At 39.6% G+C, this 20,804-nt stretch overlaps 2 protein-coding genes across 4 annotated transcripts in view; both read right to left on the reverse strand.

The window, feature by feature from the left end:
* rnf19b (ring finger protein 19B) overlaps positions 1-12,818 on the reverse strand; it is a 35,982-nt gene extending 23,164 nt beyond the window's left edge. For both annotated transcript variants that reach the window (XM_044052339.1, XM_044052338.1), the window contains exon 1: positions 12,547-12,818. The gene's annotated coding sequence lies outside the window, so the exon portion shown is untranslated. The remainder of the gene's footprint in view (positions 1-12,546) is intronic.
* A 1,159-nt stretch (positions 12,819-13,977) lies between these two features.
* Positions 13,978-20,804, reverse strand: ak2 (adenylate kinase 2). Of its 2 annotated transcripts, XM_044052394.1 has the most exons (7): positions 20,593-20,801; positions 18,993-19,118; positions 17,677-17,787; positions 17,463-17,557; positions 16,167-16,239; positions 15,679-15,898; positions 13,978-14,228 (listed from the first exon to the last, which is right to left on the reverse strand). In XM_044052394.1, exons 1-7 carry the CDS (start codon positions 20,689-20,691, stop codon positions 14,221-14,223), a joined length of 732 nt encoding a protein of 243 aa, XP_043908329.1. In that variant the 5' UTR covers positions 20,692-20,801; the 3' UTR covers positions 13,978-14,220. The 2 variants fall into 2 exon arrangements, with proteins under 2 accessions (XP_043908329.1, XP_043908328.1); XM_044052393.1 differs by lacking the exon at positions 13,978-14,228 and having other exon boundaries at positions 15,308-15,898; positions 20,593-20,804.

The following is a 20,804-nucleotide window of genomic DNA, read 5'->3' on the forward strand; positions in this document are numbered from 1 at the left end:
ACCCTCACCTCAACTTAAACACAATTCAAACCTTAGTCCTAAACTTAACCAGCCCCTCAGAAAATGAGGTTCTGCCTCATTAGGACCAGGTTTTGGTCTCCATGAGGAGTACTGGTCCTGACAAGGCCAGTGTTTTTAAGAGAAATACACACACATACACACGTACAAACATGCGCCACACATTCAAAACTGTAGAGGAACGCACACACACACACTTTCCAGCGACGTTTACAGATGTACAAATACTGCAGTGTGTGTGTGTGTGCTAATTGACACGTATACACACACACACACACGTACATACAGGCATGATAATTACACCCTGTGGCAGCTCTACTATTACAGGCTGTGTTAAGTTCAGAGTAAGTAAGACACACTCAGCCCTCACACGTGTTATTAAGATGCTTGTTACGTTTCCACGTACAGTAATGATCTCATGACTCAAAAAGAAAACAGGATGAGAGGATTTTTGTCATCAGACATCAGATAAAACCTGTTAGGTCCTATTAGGAAGAAGTCTTTAAAAAAGAAATCTTTAAAAAAAAAATCGTTCAACCGAATTGGAAAACTACTGAGTATTAAGTCGTAATCTTATGAGAATAAAATTGTAATTTTATGAGAATAAAATTGTAATTTTATGAGAATAAAATTGTAATTTTATAAGAATTAAATTGTAATATTATGAGAATAAAGTTGTAATCTTATGAGAATAAAGTCGTAATATTATGAGAATAAAGTCATAATATTATGAGAATAAAGTCGTAATCTTATGAGAATAAAGTCGTAATTTTATGAGAATTAAATCGTAATTTATGAGAATTAAATTGTAATATTATGAGAATAAAGTTGTAATATTATGAGAATAAAGTCGTAATCTTATGAGAATAAAGTCGTAATCATGAGAATAAAGTCGTAATTTTATGAGAATAAAGTTGTAATCTTTCGAGAATAAATTATTATTTAAGCAAAATCTCAGATGATCAGCTGCAACCTGTGTCAAAATGAGAAACTATGGAGGCACAGGCGCACACACACACACACACACATACACACACACACACACACACACACACACACACACACACTGCTGGTTTTGCATTCTTTGTGTGGACACTCATTGACACAATGCAAGTCCCTTACCCTAATTTTAACCATCACAGTTAAGTGTTTAACCCTAACCCTTACACTTATCCTAACCCTAAAACCAGGCTCAAAAAGCCCATTAAAGTTTTGTGGACCAGCCAGAAATGTCCTCACAAAGATAGGCTTGTTTGACAATTGGTCAACACAGCCTACTAAAGACATGCGTGTGTACACACACACACACACACACACACACGCACACGCACACACAGAAATAGAGACAGAACGCTGACCCAGTAAATGTCAGACCATTCAGCAGGTTAAAACCAGGGTGTGTGACTCAGACAGATTATCTGACCAGAGAGTGTGTGTGTGTGTGTATGTGTGTGTGTCCTCCTGACTCAGTGGAAAAGTCTGTCATCATTTCCAGGTCAACAAGGAAACAGAATGCAGGAAACAACAAAGTTGATGTTATCATCATATCATCTGTGACATATTTGTTTTTAAATCTATTGAGAATTATTTGACTGTGCTGGGTTTTTTTTTGTCTTAGCTAAAATGTTGTGATTCTGGTGACGTGATGTGACAGACAGATAATCTGAAATGTTTTGAATCCAGTGGAAGTGACTCACAGACGTCTGCTTGGCTTTTCCTCACAAACTACAAGTCATGAGTCCATGTTTTCCTCTCCTCTCTCCATCATCACTTGCTTGTTTTTGTAATTGAAAGCGTCACTGGTGTTTTATGAAGGTCACCGTGTGATGAGTGAGTGAAGGAACACTTTGTACGAACACTTGTGCGTCTGGAGTTTGATGCCACTTCTCCTCTGACCTCCTCGCTGCAGATTCTTTCACGTGTCACAGCAGGAGAGGTAACATTAAAGCTGATGAGTGTAGTTCTTTTTTTCGTTCTCCTGCTGGTTTGTTGCCAAACAGGTCCTTCAGCAGCAGCAGCAGCAGACACCGAGCCACAGCCTCTGCATCTCTGCATCTCTGCTGATGCTGAAACTATCATTTCCACGCTTGTAAATTATATTTCATGTGACAACGCGATGGGTTTCTGAAGAGAGAGAGAACTATTCTGAATGAAAACGTGAATAAAAAATGTGATTTCAGCAGAGGAAACTGTGAGAGTGTGACAAGTGGGAGGTTTACTGTTGTGTGTGGTTGTGTTTCGTTTGAAGGCAACTTTGAAACAAACAACGATCATTTCAGGGTAAAATGATGGTTTATGATGATGATGAGCCATGGTTCTCAAACTGTGGCATGTGTACCACCAGTGGTACGCAAGCTTCCTCTAAAATATTGTATATTTTATTGTTAATTTTCTATATTTTATTTGTTTCATTTATCTCTGACATACAGTCAGTTGTTGTTTTTAAAGTGCTTTATAAATAAAGTTGGATTGGACTGGTACTCTTTTTCTGAACATAAACCTAATCTAAACCATGATGAATGATGCCTGATCTTTGCAAGGCTGGTTTTCCCACTAACAGACAAACAGTGACTCTGATGCTGTTAAATTAGGGTAAAAAGTTCTGCATTAGCTAGTGTGGTAGTTAATATTTTGCAAGTGTCTCATGTGGTAATAAGACTCAATCTCCCTTTAAATATGAAGCAGTAAATATCCAAAATCAAATTGTAATCAAAATATGTGTCATAGAAATCATCAAAAAAACTGTGTGTGTGTGTTAAACTGAGCAGCAGTGGAGTAGGAGTACAGAACACAGTGTGTGTGTGTGTGTGTGTGTGTGTGTGTGTGTGTGTGTGTGTGTGTGTGAGAGAGAGCGTCTTGATAAGAAATCAAGTCCAGATTGTGAAGTGCTCAGGCTGTTCCACCTCGCCTGCCAACAACACCATGAACTCAATACACACACACACACACACACAGACACACACAAACACACACTTTCTACGTGTGTCCTTGACCTGCATCACAATATAAAACAAATTAAGCATCGACATTTAAATAAATACACAGGTAAAGTAAACAGAATTAAGAGCGTGAAGTATCTGCTTCAACTTTGGAGCAAAAGCGACATCAAATTTAACCTTTGATTATTTGAAAGTAGAAGTTTGTCTGTAGCCCATAATTATGTCATTCAGTCCATAATATGATAAGAAAATATATGATATTATGTTAATTTATGATATATTTGATGTACTTTAATCTTTAAATTGAAACTTTTTGAATTAAATTAGCTTTAATGAAGTATAGCAGTCAGTGACTTACACCTGTATATATACACACCAAGGTATGTATATACACACATATGTATACACACATATGTATATGTATATAAAAACGTGATGCAAAGAAAAAGCACAAAAAAGAAGCATAGGATGTAGAAGAATAAAATGTCCAGAAAACATTAACACATGAAAAATATCCACAGAGGTTTAGAAACATTTAAGCCGATTAAATAACATTATTGAATATTTAATGGCACTGAACACAGTCAGTGAGTGTGCAACAGGTTGTTTCACATTAGACACATTAGAGGCCTTAATGAAGAGTAATTGTGCACGCACACACACACACACACATACAGGTCTGCACAGCTAGTCTTCTGAGGTCACTGCATTGACTTCCATTCATTTGGACTCTAACCTTAACCAAACCACAATTCAAATCTTAGTCCTTAACCAGATTTTAGTCTCCATGACAACTCCTTTAGGTTCTGAAGAGGCAACAAATACAAGAACACACACACACACACATATAAAAAGGGCTCTGCAATCAGCTGAGGATTCCAGCAGTTCTGTATCCACACAGCTGTTATCCCAAAAATAACAGCTGTCCATCGACATGTTGACATGTGTTCAGGTGCATCCTCATGTCTTTAATTTTAGTTAGAAATACTCGAGAAGAGATAAAAAAAAAAAGAAAACCTCAACGTTCTTCCAAAGTGCATAAAGAGCTTGATGTCCAAACACTGCCAAACAATTATTCACTGTGTTTCCTGAGAAAGTCCCAGGAAACTTGTCAGCCCACTGTGAACGTGTCCTCTAATGAATCTCCGTCTCACTCAATCTGGATTAAAAGAATCCAAAAAACACAGGAGAAAAGTGATTTATCAGCATTTAATGCTTCAAAAACATGGTTTTAAAGGGATATATATCAGTGTGTTGTTTGAGGAACTGTATTCTGCAAAGTCACTGTGCAGAAGAACAGCTGACTGTAAACATGGCTGCCAGTGGGGACAAAAGGAGCAAGTAAATGTAGCCATTTAACAAAAAAAAAGTCTCACCTCATAAAATCTGTGTCTTCAGAATATATCTGACACTTTATCTCGCCGTTAAACGGCCTTTTCTGGCTGCAAACTGAAGTTTCCTGCCCCTTTTCTAAACTCCCCGACACCAAACCCTGTTCAGAAAATGAATGATTTTACATCACAGCACACAGACGCTGTTGATCCACCACCACACACATTAGACATTTTAAAATGTGTTATTTTATGGATTCTGTGTTTGACGTCCTTAACTGAGATTTACCCGAGTGGCATAAACGTACCAAACAATGCAGCAGCAGATCAGCAGCCTCCCTGTCCCAACAAGCTAAAACTGCTGATTTTCTCTATGGAATTTGGTGCGAGGAGAGAGTAGTTAACAAAAGTGAAACAAATTGCAGTTTCCTGTTGGAAACAGGTGTCTAACCACAAGGTAAAGAAGCAGTGACTGTATTCTTAAGGTACTTTACACTTATGTTGGTACAGATTTGACTAAAATCAGTTTTTCATGTTTTCAGTGACCTCACAGTTCCCTGGCTCACACATCACGTTTGGCTCCACGTGAGATGCTGACGATGTTTAAATACCTCATGCAAACACACACACACAGAACTCAATAAGCCAATGGAAATAAAACATCCCGAAAACATTTCTCTTTCTCTCGTTTGACTGAACGGAACAAATCAAAGTGAACTAATTATCCTCTCGTTGCACTCAGCGTTCAAGAGCACCGTGTCACTCTGGGTAAGAGCGTCAGCTAAAAGGCTACAGGAGCTGATTCTCGGAGAGCTCAGGTCCGGCAGACGACTGATACCAACGAAAGAAAAACAAAAAAAGCCGCTAATCTGAGAACCAGGGAGCCCGAACAGAACAGATGGTCCTCTGCTCAACCTGCAGCTAATAATGCATTATGAGTGTGTGTGTGTGTGTGTGTGTGTGTGTAATTAGGGATGAAAAGGCTGACTCTGCTGTATTCTGCTGTAATTCTCTTGTGTTTTTTGTGTAACTATCGTCAACTGCTGTGTTGTTTTCCTGGAGAAACATAAATGTGAGTGTGCGTGTTACTTCAGTCCCATTGTGTTAAAATTCCTCTATTACCATGGTTCTCAAACTGTGGTAAGTGTACGTGTGTAGAAAATTACATTTATAATAATACACTTCAATTGCCACCTCTAGCACAAACTTGCTGTACTTTGCAGTTAAGTTAACGTCCTCAAAATTCATGTAATGAATACAAAAATTCTACATTTTTCAGGTTGGAAACTAGTACTAAATGTGTAGAACATTTTAACAATGACACTATTTACCCGGCATCTGATCTAATTCTCTACAATTAAACGTTTCACATGTAAAGTGCTTCTTCCACTGAAGCCTCTCTCTGAGTAGCTGCTCTCCTTCCATGGAAGCAGTGAGTGTATTTATCCATGACTGAAGAGTGACGTCTCTGTTTGAAAAGCTGCAGCAGAGTGACAGAACTGGACAGGGACTGGAGTCCGCGGCTGTGACCACACAGAGACCCACATCTTCAGTCATGAAAGCCACTGACTGTTTTTATGAGGATTTTATTGTTTGATCTGCACTTTGTAAACGACACAGAAGCAGCCGTGGCTCCGTTGTCAGGCACTGAGGTCACTATGTCTTTAATGGACAACTTAGATCACAAGCACAGGGCGGCACATCCCACATTATTACAGACAAAATGTTCTTAATCACAACTGCATGCCTGCCGGACTCTAACCCTGAACATAGGCCTCATCTAAACGTGAGCTGCAACCAACAATTATTTTCTTGCTTAATCGAGTACATAAAATGTGGACAAATGTTGATCAGTGTCCTCAAATTCTCCAAGGTCTTGTTTGTCCACAAGCCAAATTTCAGTTTCAATAATTATTTGTCTAATGGTGCAAATAAACCAGAAAATATTCACATTGGTTATTCACTATTCATTAATTTAACAATCACTGCAGCACCTAATCTAAAACTTGTTCTAAGCCTGATCCTAAAAGTATTAGCCTTTATAAGTCCTTTAAAGTTGTAAAGACCAGATAAAGTGTCTTCATAAAGGTCAAAGGGTCCTCACAAAGACAGGTGTATGTATACATATGTATATATATAAAAGGTTCCCTCACAGCTTACTACACACACAGACTCACACAGACACATGCAAACACACACCACTTACAAATGGTTTTTCAATCAATAATTCAGAAAGGTCATGTCCTTTGTCAACATCTCCTACACACACACACAAAACTGAGACCTGCTCACGTTGTAAAACTGTCTCACGTTCAACCAGGAACAGTTTTTAAAAGATAAAAATATTTTTAAATATATTCTTAACTCACCTTTTCAAGAGCTAACAGCTAACAACAACAAAACTGATTTCAGCCAATTCACCAACGGTTCACATGATAAAAATCCACACCTGCCAAAGTCTCTGACACTGACGCCCCTATCTGGAAAAATGAAATGCTTAATCATGTGACTTCTGCATTTAAAATCCTTCATTTGAGTTTACTTTAGTGACATAAATGTATCAAACATGGCAGCAGTAGAACAGAAGCTCCAGTGTCGCTGCAGGCTAAAAACACTGATTTTGGTGTGAGGGGGAGAAACTTCAGCTGAGATAGTGTCGTCTTAAGCTGGCATATGTTTTTTTTTGGTGGGCCTTTTGTTGAGAGGCCAAAATCTGTTTTTGTTGTTGTGTGTTATGTCCCTGCTGGCAACACAGTGGATAACAGATTAATGAAGCGGTTAAAAACAAAATTTAACTGCTAAATAATAACATAAATGACCTACCTTTTTAGAAAAGCATACAGCTAATTATTTCTTTTATTATCTTGTTATGTTATAATAAGATTATGTTATGTATAAGATGTTATAATGTAGCACTTTGAGATTTGTTGTTCAAATGTAAAGTGCAATACAAATAAAATCTGTTATTATTATTATTATTATTATAAATGACACATAATTGCCTAACCTTTTGTGTCTGCACTTGAGTGCACTTATATATATATATGTATATACTTTAAATACAAAAATAAATGCAAGAACTAAGTCAACATTAAATGAAGTTTTTGAATGAAAGTCAAGTTTTAGAGCACTTAAGCGTTTTCTTTTTGTGTGCACTTACATAAACAACACATAAATGATTATAAATAATGATTTTCTATCCAAGGGATGATTGATTTGTCCACCTGTAGCACACGGCACACAGTCAGCTGTCTAAGAATGAAATAAACTGCCCTTATCTTTACTTAAGCCATTAAATCACCCGCATCTTTACAAGAGAAGACAGGTCATTGTATCTCACTGAAAGCTGAAAGCACTCATGGAATCTACAGCAGCATATTCACAGCGGAGCCAGTTCTGGTGAAAGGAAGACATCAGTCAGTGATTCATCTGTGATAAGAAAATGCGTCAACAAGTGTTTTTTTTTTTTGTTTTTTTTTTAATCAAGTCTATCAATCACTCCTTTGTCTCGCCATCAAAGACAAGAAAAGTCCCGTCATCTGCTGCAACAGATCAATCTGACAGACAACAAATCTTTAAGATTCAAAAGAATTAAAATCACAAGCCTCAACATGTGTCACAAAAAACACAACAAACGTGCAGCTGTTCCATTCCATTATTTATCAATGCATCTTTTCCAGGATGGAGAAATCAACTGAGATAATAAGATCATGTTTAGTCAACCAGAGATGAGGTTAATATTACTTTTTCCACACAGGTAAAATAAACACAGACACAGACACACACACACTGTGTGTGTGCTGCTGCAGGTTCATTGTTATTTTAGAACATGATTTGATTTTTGGCACTTGAATGTACCAGCAAGTTTATCTCACTGAGATAATGAAAGCAACTTTCTGTGGAAAACCAACTCCAGCTCTTCCTAAGAATACAGAACAGAACAAAGGGTGTGTCTGTGTGTGTGTGTTCCCGTATTTGTTCCCCCTTTCAGACCTAAACACCTAAACACAGGACCTGAAGTTCCCATGGAGACCAAAACCTGGTCCAACTGAGGCAGGACCTCATTTTCTTCCACACTGGACAATCAAATGTGACTTGATTTTAGAGACCACAGACACAAAAGAACTTACTTTCATAACCGATTGTCAGTGTTTTTACTCCTGGGTTTGGGATCTCACAAAAAAGTGCGTGATTTAACGTGACTTCGGATCCAAACGCGTAAATATTTATGATTTGAAATCGGGAAGACTCTAATGTGTCCGATGACGTGTGACGGTTAATCCCTCACACTGCAGGAAAATTTGGCCAGATAATCTATTATCGGAATCATCGGAAGACACAGACGATTAGGAAGGGAGAGATCGGGACCGAAATCTGGCCAATTATCCTCTCGTGTTGGGCTTAAGTTCAGGTGTAAGATCTGAATGTGGTTATGTTAAGGTTCAGGATATGGCTTTGTTTCTTCTCCCTCCTCGTCTAATAAATTCCGTTAGACACCAGTACCTCTGTACACCAAGAGGTGCAACACTGCCCCCCATAGTTCAAAGTTCCCAATCACATCCACAAGTCCGATAGAGCTGTGCAATCCTCTGCGTGTGTGTGTGTGTGTGTTCCCAGAACATTTTGGAAAGTTCTCAATCATTCATGATTGAAATGATTAATTACAGGGTTATAATTTAGTTTGGACTCGCCCTCAGGATGTGGCTACTACAGAACTCGTGTTTCCAAACTACCCGCATCAACCCACAACACTGTTGACAGGAAGTTGCCAAAAGAAGAGTATAAACATGGAGGTGGAGGTGATACTGAAGAAATTAAAAACAAAATAACCTGCATTTTGGAAGGAACATGTGCTCTGAAACAAACACGTCCATGATGGCTTGAGTGTCCTGAAAAATATGATGTCAAAAAGATGAAAACCATCAAAAACATCTGGGAGAGACTCACCCAAAGTCTCTTTGCTTCCTTTATCACCAGCATGAGAAAGGAATAAAATATTCAAAGTGTGTGTACGTGTACTAATGATGTTTACACACCCTTTTGCACTGGAACTGAACTCTGCAGTCTGCAGTCTGGCAGGTTTCCATACCTCCACTCCACTGATGCTGCGCCCACACTTTCCACAGAACTCCTTTTGTTTTTTGTCTGAGTTACGTAGTTAGTCACAGTTTAATGTTATAGGACTCTGTCTGACGAAAACCATTAGTCCATTCACAGTAATGCTTGTGAACGGGGCTCTTAATCTTAATCTGTTGACATTTCATCAAGCCGCAAAGAAACATCCTGTTTCCACTCACTTGCACTGATAACATGACTGAAAAACTTATTTTAAACACTTAACAAAAAGGCTCACCATATAAAAGAAGTATAAAAAAGTAGTGTTACCATTACTCAGCCTTTTCTAACTAAAGAACTGACATTCTTCAACCGCTCAGTGCTTTTAGCTTGCGGGGACATTGGCGCTGCTTGGCCACTGATCCCTTATTTGGGAAGTTTGTTTCACTCATGTAAATCTGAACAAAGGATTTCAAACACATTTGAACTTAGCGATGGAGGCACTCATGGATCAACAACTCCGGTGTGAGCGAGGGGGTCTCAAACTCAAATGATCTGAGCGGGCCACTGAGCATCTAGTCTTGTTAGGAGGGAGGGGGCTGGTCAAGTAGAGAAAAAAGTCAAACTTCTTGAGAAAAAGCAACCGTATAAGTATAAGCAGTCGAAAAAGATCCAAGTCATCGAAGCCACGACCTGGCGACCCCAGAACCGACTGACACTTCGACTCCCCTGCCCGACGGACCTTTCATCCGTGAGCCGCTCAAACCAGACGTGGTTCCCGGTGGTGAAGTGGGATACTTCAGGACCCTGACACGCGAGTATACCAGGGTCCGCGATATGTGACGCCAGTACAGTCATTTTAGATCATCTATGAACGTATGAAGCTGTTGAAACACATTTGTGCTGAGTTCAAAGACATAAGTCTCCAACTGTGTAACAAATATTGTTCTCCCCAAAAAGAAGAAATAAACAGATCAAACATGACTCTTTCCGATATCCGATCGAGTGATTTTGACCAGTATCGGACCGATACTGACCAATACTGACTGATACTGACCAATACTGAATAACATCCCTACTATTCACATACACACCCACATTTAAAGCATAGGGGCCCAGGTGGAAAAATATCAGAATTGCCAGAAGTGTTGCAGCTCTAGCTGGCTATAATAAAAACCAACAGATGTGTGTGTTTTATTTGGTAAAAAAAAAAGGCAGATATTAAATTCCTTGGGGGTAAAAAATAAATCCAGCGAGTACACAAATGGAGTGTTTGAGAATTTTCTTCTCACTCCTCCTTACCGATTCTCTCTCTCTCTCTCTCTCCCACACACACACACAGTACACAATGTGGAGCGATGCAACGGAAGGTGGAGGTAGAGAGAATCAGCCTGGGAGTGACTATAATTAGAGGAGCATTCAGGAGCCATACTGCTGAGCTGCTGAATGTTTAATGTCAGGACTGCAGGCGAGAAACCTCTGAGCCTTTTTACTCTGCACCTCTGAACACACACACACACAGACACACACACATCCATTCATCTGAACAGCCTAAACAAACATTAACCAGCACCAGGTAATGCCTAAACCCTAACCTTAACCTAACCACAATTCAAATTTAGTCCTTAACTGAACCAGTTCCTCAGAAAATGATCAGGTTCTGCTTCAGGTTTTGGTCTCCATGATGAGGACGACAGTGGTCCTCTCTCACACACACACACACACGCCCTCAGTTGAGAGTGAGGCCTACTGCACAGAGACACAGTGTAACTGTAGTAAAGAGCACAAGTGGCCTCGGGTTTCAGAGAGGAAACGGCAGCACAAAGCTCACACACGCTTGACGACTGAGCGTGTAATTCCCGGACATTTAATGACACGGGAACCCAACACGCCTCTGGATGAGGTCACAGTCCACCAGGCCCACGTGAACACGAGGAGAACACATCTGTTTTAAAAATCTGTTATCTGTTAAGATGTCACGTGTGGCTTTATGTTACGTGTTATTATCAGAGTTTACACACTCCAGAATGGTGGGTAAAATAAATGAGGATTATTTTGTCCAGAGATGCAGTGATTCACTGATGAACCACATGATCGATCAACAGGAAGTTAATAAATGACTATCTTTGATACAAAAACATTGAAATAGTTGCAGCTTTCAGCTTCTAAAATATGAAAATGGCACGATTTATTAATGACTAAAAATGTATATATTTGGATTTTGGACCTTTGGTCAGACAGCGTAATAGACAAATGTGGCCCTGCTTTTGATTATTTAAAGACTTTTAGTGTAAATAATATTGTCAGTTTATACAGTTTTTAGCCACTAAAAACAAAACGTTTCAGTGACGTCGATTAAGATTTCATATTTTGTTTTACAGAAAGAAACCATTGTTTTAAAAAATTAATCTATGCTGGTTTATTATGTGAAAATCCAAATATGATATCATTACTGACTTTAACAGTTAAATCACAGATTTAAACTATATCATGAGTTCTCAGGTAGACAAATAAACAGATATACTATAGTTTCTGAATTTATAATAGCACATAATAACAAATATTATCTATAGAGGCTACAGAAAACTAAAGACATTTATGTCAGCATGATGACACGTTCATCTATACATACATTCACTTTCTGCTAAAATGTTATGCACTGGATGTTTAAAAATCAGCTCAATCTTTGTGGTATTTCGTGATTAGAGACAAATGTTTGCTATTTATTAGCTGGCAAATCATTACAAATGACATATTTTTGTGTTTAGAAGACGTGTACATTTTTGCTAAGTCACTACAACTTTATTTTGTACAGTTTGTTATCATTAAACTGTTATATTTTATCAGACAGCGGGGAGAAAGAAAATCAAAATAATAAATAAATAATAATAATATCTCTATTTATTTTTTATTTTATTTCACTAATTTATGTTCATTTAAAGATAAATATATTAAAACATCTACTGAAATGACAGGGACTGGACACTGGTCTGTATCAGGTCCCATGGTAATCTCAGTTGTTCAAATATTATCATTATTATTATTATTAATGTTAATATATTTATTCGGAGTACAAATCAGTTTCAGGTTAATGAAGACGAACAGCTGTGACACAGATGTGTGTGGTTTATATTCAGGTCAAAGTGGAGTCTGTTAAACACGTCAGTCATGCAGCAGCAGAGGCGTCACCACCGGGAACTCACCTCACCCTGGACCGGATTCCTTCGACAGGGAGGCGGCCGAGCACAGCTGCGTCGTCCCGGTTCTCCTCGCACTCGCCCTGTGAATTAACCGTGTGGGCCGGCCTCTGTTCCCGTACCGCTCTCTGTCCTCTCGGTGAGGAGGAGGAGGAAGAAGGAGGGTGTCGGCTCCTGGTAGGGGACAGCGGAATGTTGTCTTCCTGTGCTGCGGGAGAACACCGTCAAAAACCGGGACTAATCTCCGCAGCTCGCTCCGCTCCACTTCGCCTCCTGTTCGCCCCGTCGCTCTCCGACGTCATGGAGGGAAAGCCCCCGTCAGTGACGTCAAGAAACAACGGCAACGCCCCTTTCCCCCGTCTTCAATGACTTTTCAGTGGAAATAAAATCATTTAACATTTCAGACATGTAGTGTCTCCCTTCCTCCATAATTGCACTTTAATGTATCAATTTATTTTGACGAGTACGACAAGTCAAAAAGACAGCGGTAACTCTAATTCAGTGGTGATTTAACAGGGCTGTCATTAAATACATCTTCAGTAACTCTAAAATATCTGCATTTTGACAAGTCACAAATCCAGTTTGGAGAAATTGGCAATGTCGTGATGAGGGCTGTGCTAAAAATAAAACACAATATGGTCATATATACATAACATACAGTATATATTAACATGAACACATGTATAAAAGTGGACATGGTCTTATGGTTTGCTGGCTGAGGAGAACCCAGATCAAAGAGGATATTAAGTAGCCACCAGGGGGCGACTTTGCAGGTTGCAGAAACAACTCAGTGAACGTTTGTCATTGGGGAAAATGAGCTTCATTTATAAAAGTCAGTTAACATTTACCCGAGGAGTCACTAGTTTTATCTCTGCTTCAATAAAACATGAGGTGAATTTTGTAAATGACGTTGTTCCCATTTTGAAGAGGAAAATACAAGATAAAAGGCTGGTATCGTCCATATATGTAACATCTGTAAACGTTCAGCAGCAAAGATTCTTAAGTGTGGCGTCTCAAACGGTTGCCATGACATGGAAACGCCACATACTATATGGTGCAGTGTGGAGAATAAACCAGTGGGGGGCAGCACAAATCACTTGACATGTTACAATACAGGTCATTGCCTTTGTTTAAAGCAAACACTGTGACAATTTCTGTGTAGGATATGCTCATTATTCAAAATCACCATTCATGTCTATACGATAACCATCATGGTCTCAGTGTCATACCGTGAGGTTGTAGGAAATAACTCTTTAAAACTTAAATTTACTATATTTCCCTTTTTACTTCAAAATGTCACCAAAACGATCCGTGATATGACAGACTGTTTATGCAAGTCTTCAAGTCTTTAATCATAACACATCATTTCCTCTCCGTCAATTGTTCACCAAAAACTTAACATATTGCTGCTTTAAATAAAAACATGTAGACAAAAAGTGACGATGGTAGAAAAGCAGATTTATTAGCAGGGAAAACAAAGAGGACTTTGACAGGAGGACGATGAAGAACCTACTGCCAATAGACAAAGTGCCGACAACTAAGAGCCCAAAATGAAGCTCAACTTATGACGTTTACAGAACCGGCGACAGTCTGACCCTCCTACCCACCACCACTCCCTCTCTGCCGTCCATCTGCCTGCTCCAATCCTTCTCCTCAGTGGAAAATGGAGCAGCTCAGGATTCAACCAGCTGGAAGAGAAAGAGGGGGAGAAAAAAAGAAAAACAAAAGTTTTCAATGAATTAAATATCAGCAAGAAATAACATTTTCTGGTGTTTTTAAATGCTTAAACTGTCAATTTGGACAAAGCATTACCTTGAAAGTGCATGTTTAAAAATAAACAATTCAGTCAGTTTTATACATTCACACTTTTCTGATAATGTGGTCCAGGATAGTCTCGTTGTCTAAAACCTGGGCACAGAAAACAAGGAACATCTGCCACGGTTTTTCATCCCAACAGCCCGAGAGGACGGAGACACATCAGTATTCAGGGGACAGAGCAGGTAACACAGTCTGCATGCGAGAGGTTTCCACTGAACATGTAACAGCAGGAGACTACAGAGCAGCGGTGACACGGCGGATCGTTGGTCAAAGAAGAGGACGGCGAAGAGTCAAGGACAAACAGCCACAAGGAGATCCATAGGTCAAGTCAGTGAGGGGAGGGGGGAAAAAAACAAAAAACACCACTTCTGTCCAGAATTTAAAGGTCCAGTCAGTGTCACTTTGATGACTCACTGACTTGTATTAGGAAGAATGGAGTTTCTTTCATTCCCACTTGGCACCCAAAACTTAAGTGCAACTTAATGATGAGTGTATTTCTGAAATGACGGCAATTAAAAAGATGCATTTGCGGTCAAACATCTTTAATCTAGAGGTAGACCGAATGATTTGGCCGATATTTACCACTTAATAATCTGCATTGGCTGATTATGATATAATAATTTGCCAGTTGTTACAAGCTATACAATATTTAACCAATGTTTTGGGTTATTTGTTACCATTCATCTTTTATATTATATCGGAGGAGCAAAAAAAGAAGAAATCAACATCAGCTATAGAAAAACCCTTATCGGTCGACCTCTAAAAATCTACTTTCACTTACATAATGTTGCTCTAATAAACCTTATAGCAAGAAAATCCTGCTCAGTAAGCAGCCATTGTGAATTGACAGAAGGTCACATGACATGAGATGGTCCTAACCAACTCTCTGGCAGGTGAGAAAGTAGCAATGACAATCAAAGTCGGAAAAAAGAGGCAAAGTAATCGATCGGAAAGGCAAACGATGTTTACTACCAGCTTCTCCTCAGACGTGAAGGACACTCTACTCGGGTCCAAACATGAATTTCTTTGGGGACATTGGGCAGAAACTAAAATGATGTGTTTACTTCATTACCGATCAGTTTTACTGAGACAAGTTCCCGCTTAAATACTCAGTTTTGTGATGAAGAGCAGCAAAAAGTTCTTAACCGACACTGAATATTTTCTGTTCCTACAACAGGGATCCCACTGTGGAATACGGCGAGTTTCCCCGAGTCTCCATTTTCCACGTTTACCGCAAAAAAAAGCCAGCAGGGAGAAAAGTGAGAGTAGAAGAGGAAGAAGATGAAAAAAGGTTTTAAATGAAGAAGACTTGGTCTTTACTGGCGGAGGCACGGGCGGGGATTTCCGTGGCAGCAGAGAAGGCAGCTACGATGGAGGCGAAGACGACGTTCGGTTGTTGGGCGGCGTCGACGGCCGTGTGAAGTCCCCGGGCGCTGTAGTAGTGCACCAGAGGCAGCGTCTGCCGGTGGTAGGCATCCAGGCGAGAGAGCAGCGCCGTCTCGTTGTCGTCGCTGCGGTGCATGAGCGGTTCACCTGTCACCTGTGGGTGTAGACGAGTTTGCAAGATTACAAGATTGAAGAACTTCCTTATGATGATCTATTTTATAGTCTAATGCAAAGATGAGAACTTGTTTCTGAATGGTTTCCATAATACATTTGTCTGTACTGCCATAGAAAAGTCAATCACAGAGCAAAGTGCAGCCTTTGTATGATTTGCTAATTGCATTATTTTAAATTGCGACTTTGAATTAAAAAAGATGAATTTGTTAGCCCTCCACAGGCTGAGGGTCTGATGTCAGACTACTTACGTCATCCTTCATCGGCTCTTTAGGGGGGTTGAACTCCTTATGGTACGAGCGGCCACTGGGCTGATGAATTAGTCTGATGGAGAGGAGGAGAGTGAGAGGGTGGAGGAGATGGATGGAAAAGAAATCAGAGTTGGAAGAGGGCAGATACAGTGACTCACTAAACTGTGCTCTTCACATCCCACGTGCTGCCCTTGTCCTACTTGGGCTTGAAAAGACTCAAAAGACACAAAAGACCCCCGTGGACACACATGGCTCCGTGTACACTGCCTAGTATTTTTATTTAATGTTCTCAGCGTGCAGATAATGCAGAGAGGTCATTGTGGAAAAGGAGGACAAACACTGTCTATGCCACACTACCACACACACACACACACACACACACACACACAAATAAAAGGATTTCACAACGTGTTTTTCTAAAGCCGTGTCACATGTTCAGACAAAGCGGAAAAATTCTGCTTTTATTTTTTTTTTCTGGGTGATGTGATGATTATAACGACACTATTCAATACTAGTCAAAGTAGGCCATCAAAAGCATGAAGGATTCTTTGATAATAAACAGAGCCATCAATACATCCAATGTGCATTTTTCTCAATTAATCAAATAAATGTTTTAATCAATAAAATGACCACCTTGCAGGTGTTAGCCTCTGCTGACCAAAGCACCATCAGTGTCACCATTATTCCACACTCATGAACTTGTTATTTTAAAAAGGTGTGTAACATTTAGCAGGGCTTACTGGCAGAAATGTATATGTATATAAATGTGTAATCTCAAATATAAAAATCATAAGGTCCATTTAGTAATTTTTTATGTCCGTCTGGTGCATTTTTATAGCAGTCAGAATGACAAACTAGTTGTTAAACATTTAGAAATGGAAGCTTAAGACACTTGGATGAAGAAAAACATCCTTTACGGTGCATGAAGGCCACCGTAGAAAGAGAGCGTTGAGCTGAGCACTTCTCCATTTGCCAAATGAGACAAGAAGCCAAAAACCACACCAAAGAAGCCACACAATCAGACACAGAGCATCTTTGGTATTCATCAGGTACAGACATGTACACATGCTCACAGACGCTCTCATACTTCTTCTCTGATAGACATATACTTTCAGGCTCCACTTCCTTCTGACATTATCTACCTGCCCGACTGTGGATTTGACACAGTGACACTATGAGGAACGCCTCAGCTGAAAACTCTTGACAGTACTCCACAGCAAAGTGGTCAATTCCTAAATCACTGCTGTCCTCCTGCAACGTGTCTGTGAATTAAGCCTGAATAATGAATCGTCTTACCTGCCACAGATCCTGCTGACCAACAGAGAGTCGTCGACAGCGAACTCAATCACAGAGTCCAGCTTCTCGTCTCTCTTCTCCAACAAGTCGTCCAGCTGGAGGAGATGAACAGAGGCGCCATAAGTAATACCTAGATTTTCTTGTCCTGTGTTGATTTAATACCAGACCTAATGAAATGAGTGGTACAGAAGAAAAATACCACCATTATTCTCACCATCTCTGCTTGTTTGACAGTTCGGGGGAACCCGTCCAAGAGGAACCCGTTCCTGCAGGGTGGCGAGTCCAGGTTCTTGTCTATGAGCTCCACGACCATCTCATCACTGACCTGCACCACAACAAAAACATTATCAGGTTTTCTCCACTTAAGGTTTTAACATGTATTCTGCACGCCTAAACTCTTATTTGTCAAACAATTTATCTATTTTTGTGATTCATCTAATGACTAAATTACCAATTAAATTTATTTCCCTCATTACTCGCTTAATTTAAAAGCAGTGGGCTGAAATTAACAAGTCATTTGGTACTTAAAGTTTTGGACACCTGAAAATGTATACATTTTTATTTATTTAATAGTAATAAAATTTAATTTCAACATCATAAATGCTTGCAGCTTTGTGGCTTAAACTTCATTATGATGGAAACATGGTCTGCACCGTATACACCCATCATTTCCACCACACGGTACAGATGCAGCTATTTGGACACAGAAATAACCAATCAGTGCTGTCTGCACCTTGGATGACATCAAATTAAAAAGGACTTTTCAGGAACAATTTTCTCAAAGTCAAGGACTGAATGACACAACTTAAGATGGGAGGGCAACTTGTAAGCTATATATATATATATATATATATATATATATATATATATATATATATATATATATATATATATATATATATATATATATATATATAAAAAGGGGTGGAGTTTGACAGACTGAAAGCTGTTGATTTGTCAACAGAGTTGTCTCTTAACAGCCACATTCCACGATGAAACACAGAATTCTGTGTGTCCTCCATTTTGGTGTAGTCTTCTTCTTCTTTGAAGAATTTACTGGCAAGCTTCGGTGCGCCATGTTGGTATAAAGTCGCACTGTTTACGTAGGTGACACAGCTGTGTAAACAGCAACGTCATTTATGCATGCGGCACCCCATGGTCAAAATGCAAATCCCACCAGGGAGTACTGTACAAACTGAACGTACAGCTTGGTGGAAATGAGACTTGCATGCAACAGAAAAAGCAGACGATCTAAATATACCACAATGTTTCGGTGAAATTTTCCATAACTTGGTACTATTGTAGAACTTTGGGGTCTGATTTTAAAAAGGATAGAAAAATTGTCAGGGAAATTCCTGCTGCTGCTGCTGCACTGCACATTTGCTTTGCTTTGCATCAATGTAAACATTTAAGAGACGTGGTCATGCTGACGGGCGGTAAAGTCAAGCAGAGACCCAGAGAGGTCAAAGGGACAGCGAAGGAAAAATACACACAGAGATCGTGACATGAGCAGATGAGCGGAAATGTTACCAGTTTTCCAGCATCCATGGTCTCTTTGAGCTTTTTTCCAAGCGGAGAACCTGAAGCCACCATGGCCCTGAGCATGTCTCCTGTGGACAGGTGGCAAACACAGTAGCGCTCTGCCAATCGAGGAGCCTGCACACAAGACAGGAGGTGAGACCACTCCACTTAGCGTCCATGAGTTATCGATAGTGCAGGCTGTAGGGAATATTTCAATCAACATTCATATTTTTGTTGTTCAATAAAAGAATTAAGCAATGATACAGTTCTACTCACAACTTTCCAGGGAATTCCAATGGAAAGTTACATCCACTGACCATTTTCTTAAGTTGCTCTTTTTATTCAAAGTGCAAAGAAAAGCTCAAAGTCTTCACATTTATAAAGCTACAAACGTACAAACAGAAAATCTCGGTAATAAAATGGTTTGCCTTCTAATTCAAGCTATTACTATAAACAAACCACAGAAATCTCACTCTCACTTATTAAATGAATAAGTCTTTTTGGACGAGTGAGATTTCCACAGAGAGCAGATTACAACACAGGTTAATGAAATCAAAGAGTCCATGCTCTTGTTACTAATCTGATACCACATGACCAACTGCAGGAAGCCATTAACATAGTTTAGTAACAACACCCCACTGATGTCCATTTATCTGCCTGCTGCAACACAGAACCTACTGAGACAGAAAGCAGTGTGCTGAAAAATTAAAAATAAAATTAAAAAACAAAACCTGACGCACAGGTTTGACAGATCCTGCTTTTCCCATTTTCTATTCATATTTTCACGTGTCAATATACACAAATACAGTACAAATGATGCATTGGTGGTGCAAAAAATAATTTTAAACTAAAGGTGGATGCGTGATGGCATTTTAGACCAAATCTAGTTCTGTCCTGTCCTGTTTACATCAACACAAGATGGGAGATGGTGCTGTTTATAACTCAGTTTAGACCATTTTCTAAATACACACAACACTCTTGACTTGACAGTGAGTGTTCACAGTTCCTTAAGTGAAAAACTGGATTAAGGCTGCAAGATTCTTTTCTTCACTAATACCATAAAATGTCAGAAAATGTTGACATGGAAATATTGATGCTCTCAAATGTCTTGTTTTGTCCCCAAACCAAAATCTTTTAGTTTTAATGAAAAACTTTATTAGGTGATAGAAAAAAAAACAGTATACGTAATTAATAGGGGTGGAGTGGCTAAGACCGGTACCCTAAGTTCGAAAGACATTATAGTCGCAATGGTCGCAAGTTCGACTCCACCCCTCGCTGATTGTACTCAATTCCATTGTAAGTCGCTTTGGACAAAAGCGTCTGCTAAATGACATGTAATGTAATCGATTATCAATATAGCTGGCGATTAATTAATAGACGTAGCCCTTAACTGAGTAGATAGTTTAATCCAGTTTGACTTTTAAATGCAGGAAGAACAAGTGATAAAACAGACTTTGCTGACGTCATCGTTTCCCTCTAAAGCGAAAACCAGAATGTGCAGGTAAAGTCTGGTACGTTAGCGTTAGCATTAGCCACTAATAATAACTGCGACCATGCGTTTTACACTGCTGAAATTCCCACGAGCTAACAGCTAGCCCCGCTAGCTCACCTGAGTCCCTTTCCCGGCTCCGGGTGGCCCGAGCAGGATGGCGCGGATTCCCTCGTGGACATCGGCAAAAGCCTCCTTCAGCTGCACGCTGGGAGCCATGTCTGAACCGGGAGAGTCTCACACACACACCGGGGAAGAAAGTTTAACCGAGTCCGTGCGGGGGTCCTGGTGAGTCAGGGAAAGGAGAGACCGGTCGCTTTCTTCCTGCTTCA

The sequence above is a fragment of the Solea senegalensis genome, linkage group LG20, assembly GCF_019176455.1.
Source record: "Solea senegalensis isolate Sse05_10M linkage group LG20, IFAPA_SoseM_1, whole genome shotgun sequence".
NCBI classification, from domain to species: domain Eukaryota; kingdom Metazoa; phylum Chordata; class Actinopteri; order Pleuronectiformes; family Soleidae; genus Solea; species Solea senegalensis.

Coding starts and splice junctions, on each gene's coding strand:
- ak2 (XM_044052393.1), bottom strand. CDS start 20,691: ATGGCTCCCAGCGTGCAGCTGAAGGAGGCTTTTGCCGATGTCCACGAG. Junction 17,788..18,992: donor CCATGGATGCTGGAAAACTG/GTAACATTTCCG, acceptor GTTGTGGTGCAG/GTCAGTGATGAGATGGTCGT. Junction 17,558..17,676: donor CTGTCAAACAAGCAGAGATG/GTGAGAATAATG, acceptor CATCTCCTCCAG/CTGGACGACTTGTTGGAGAA.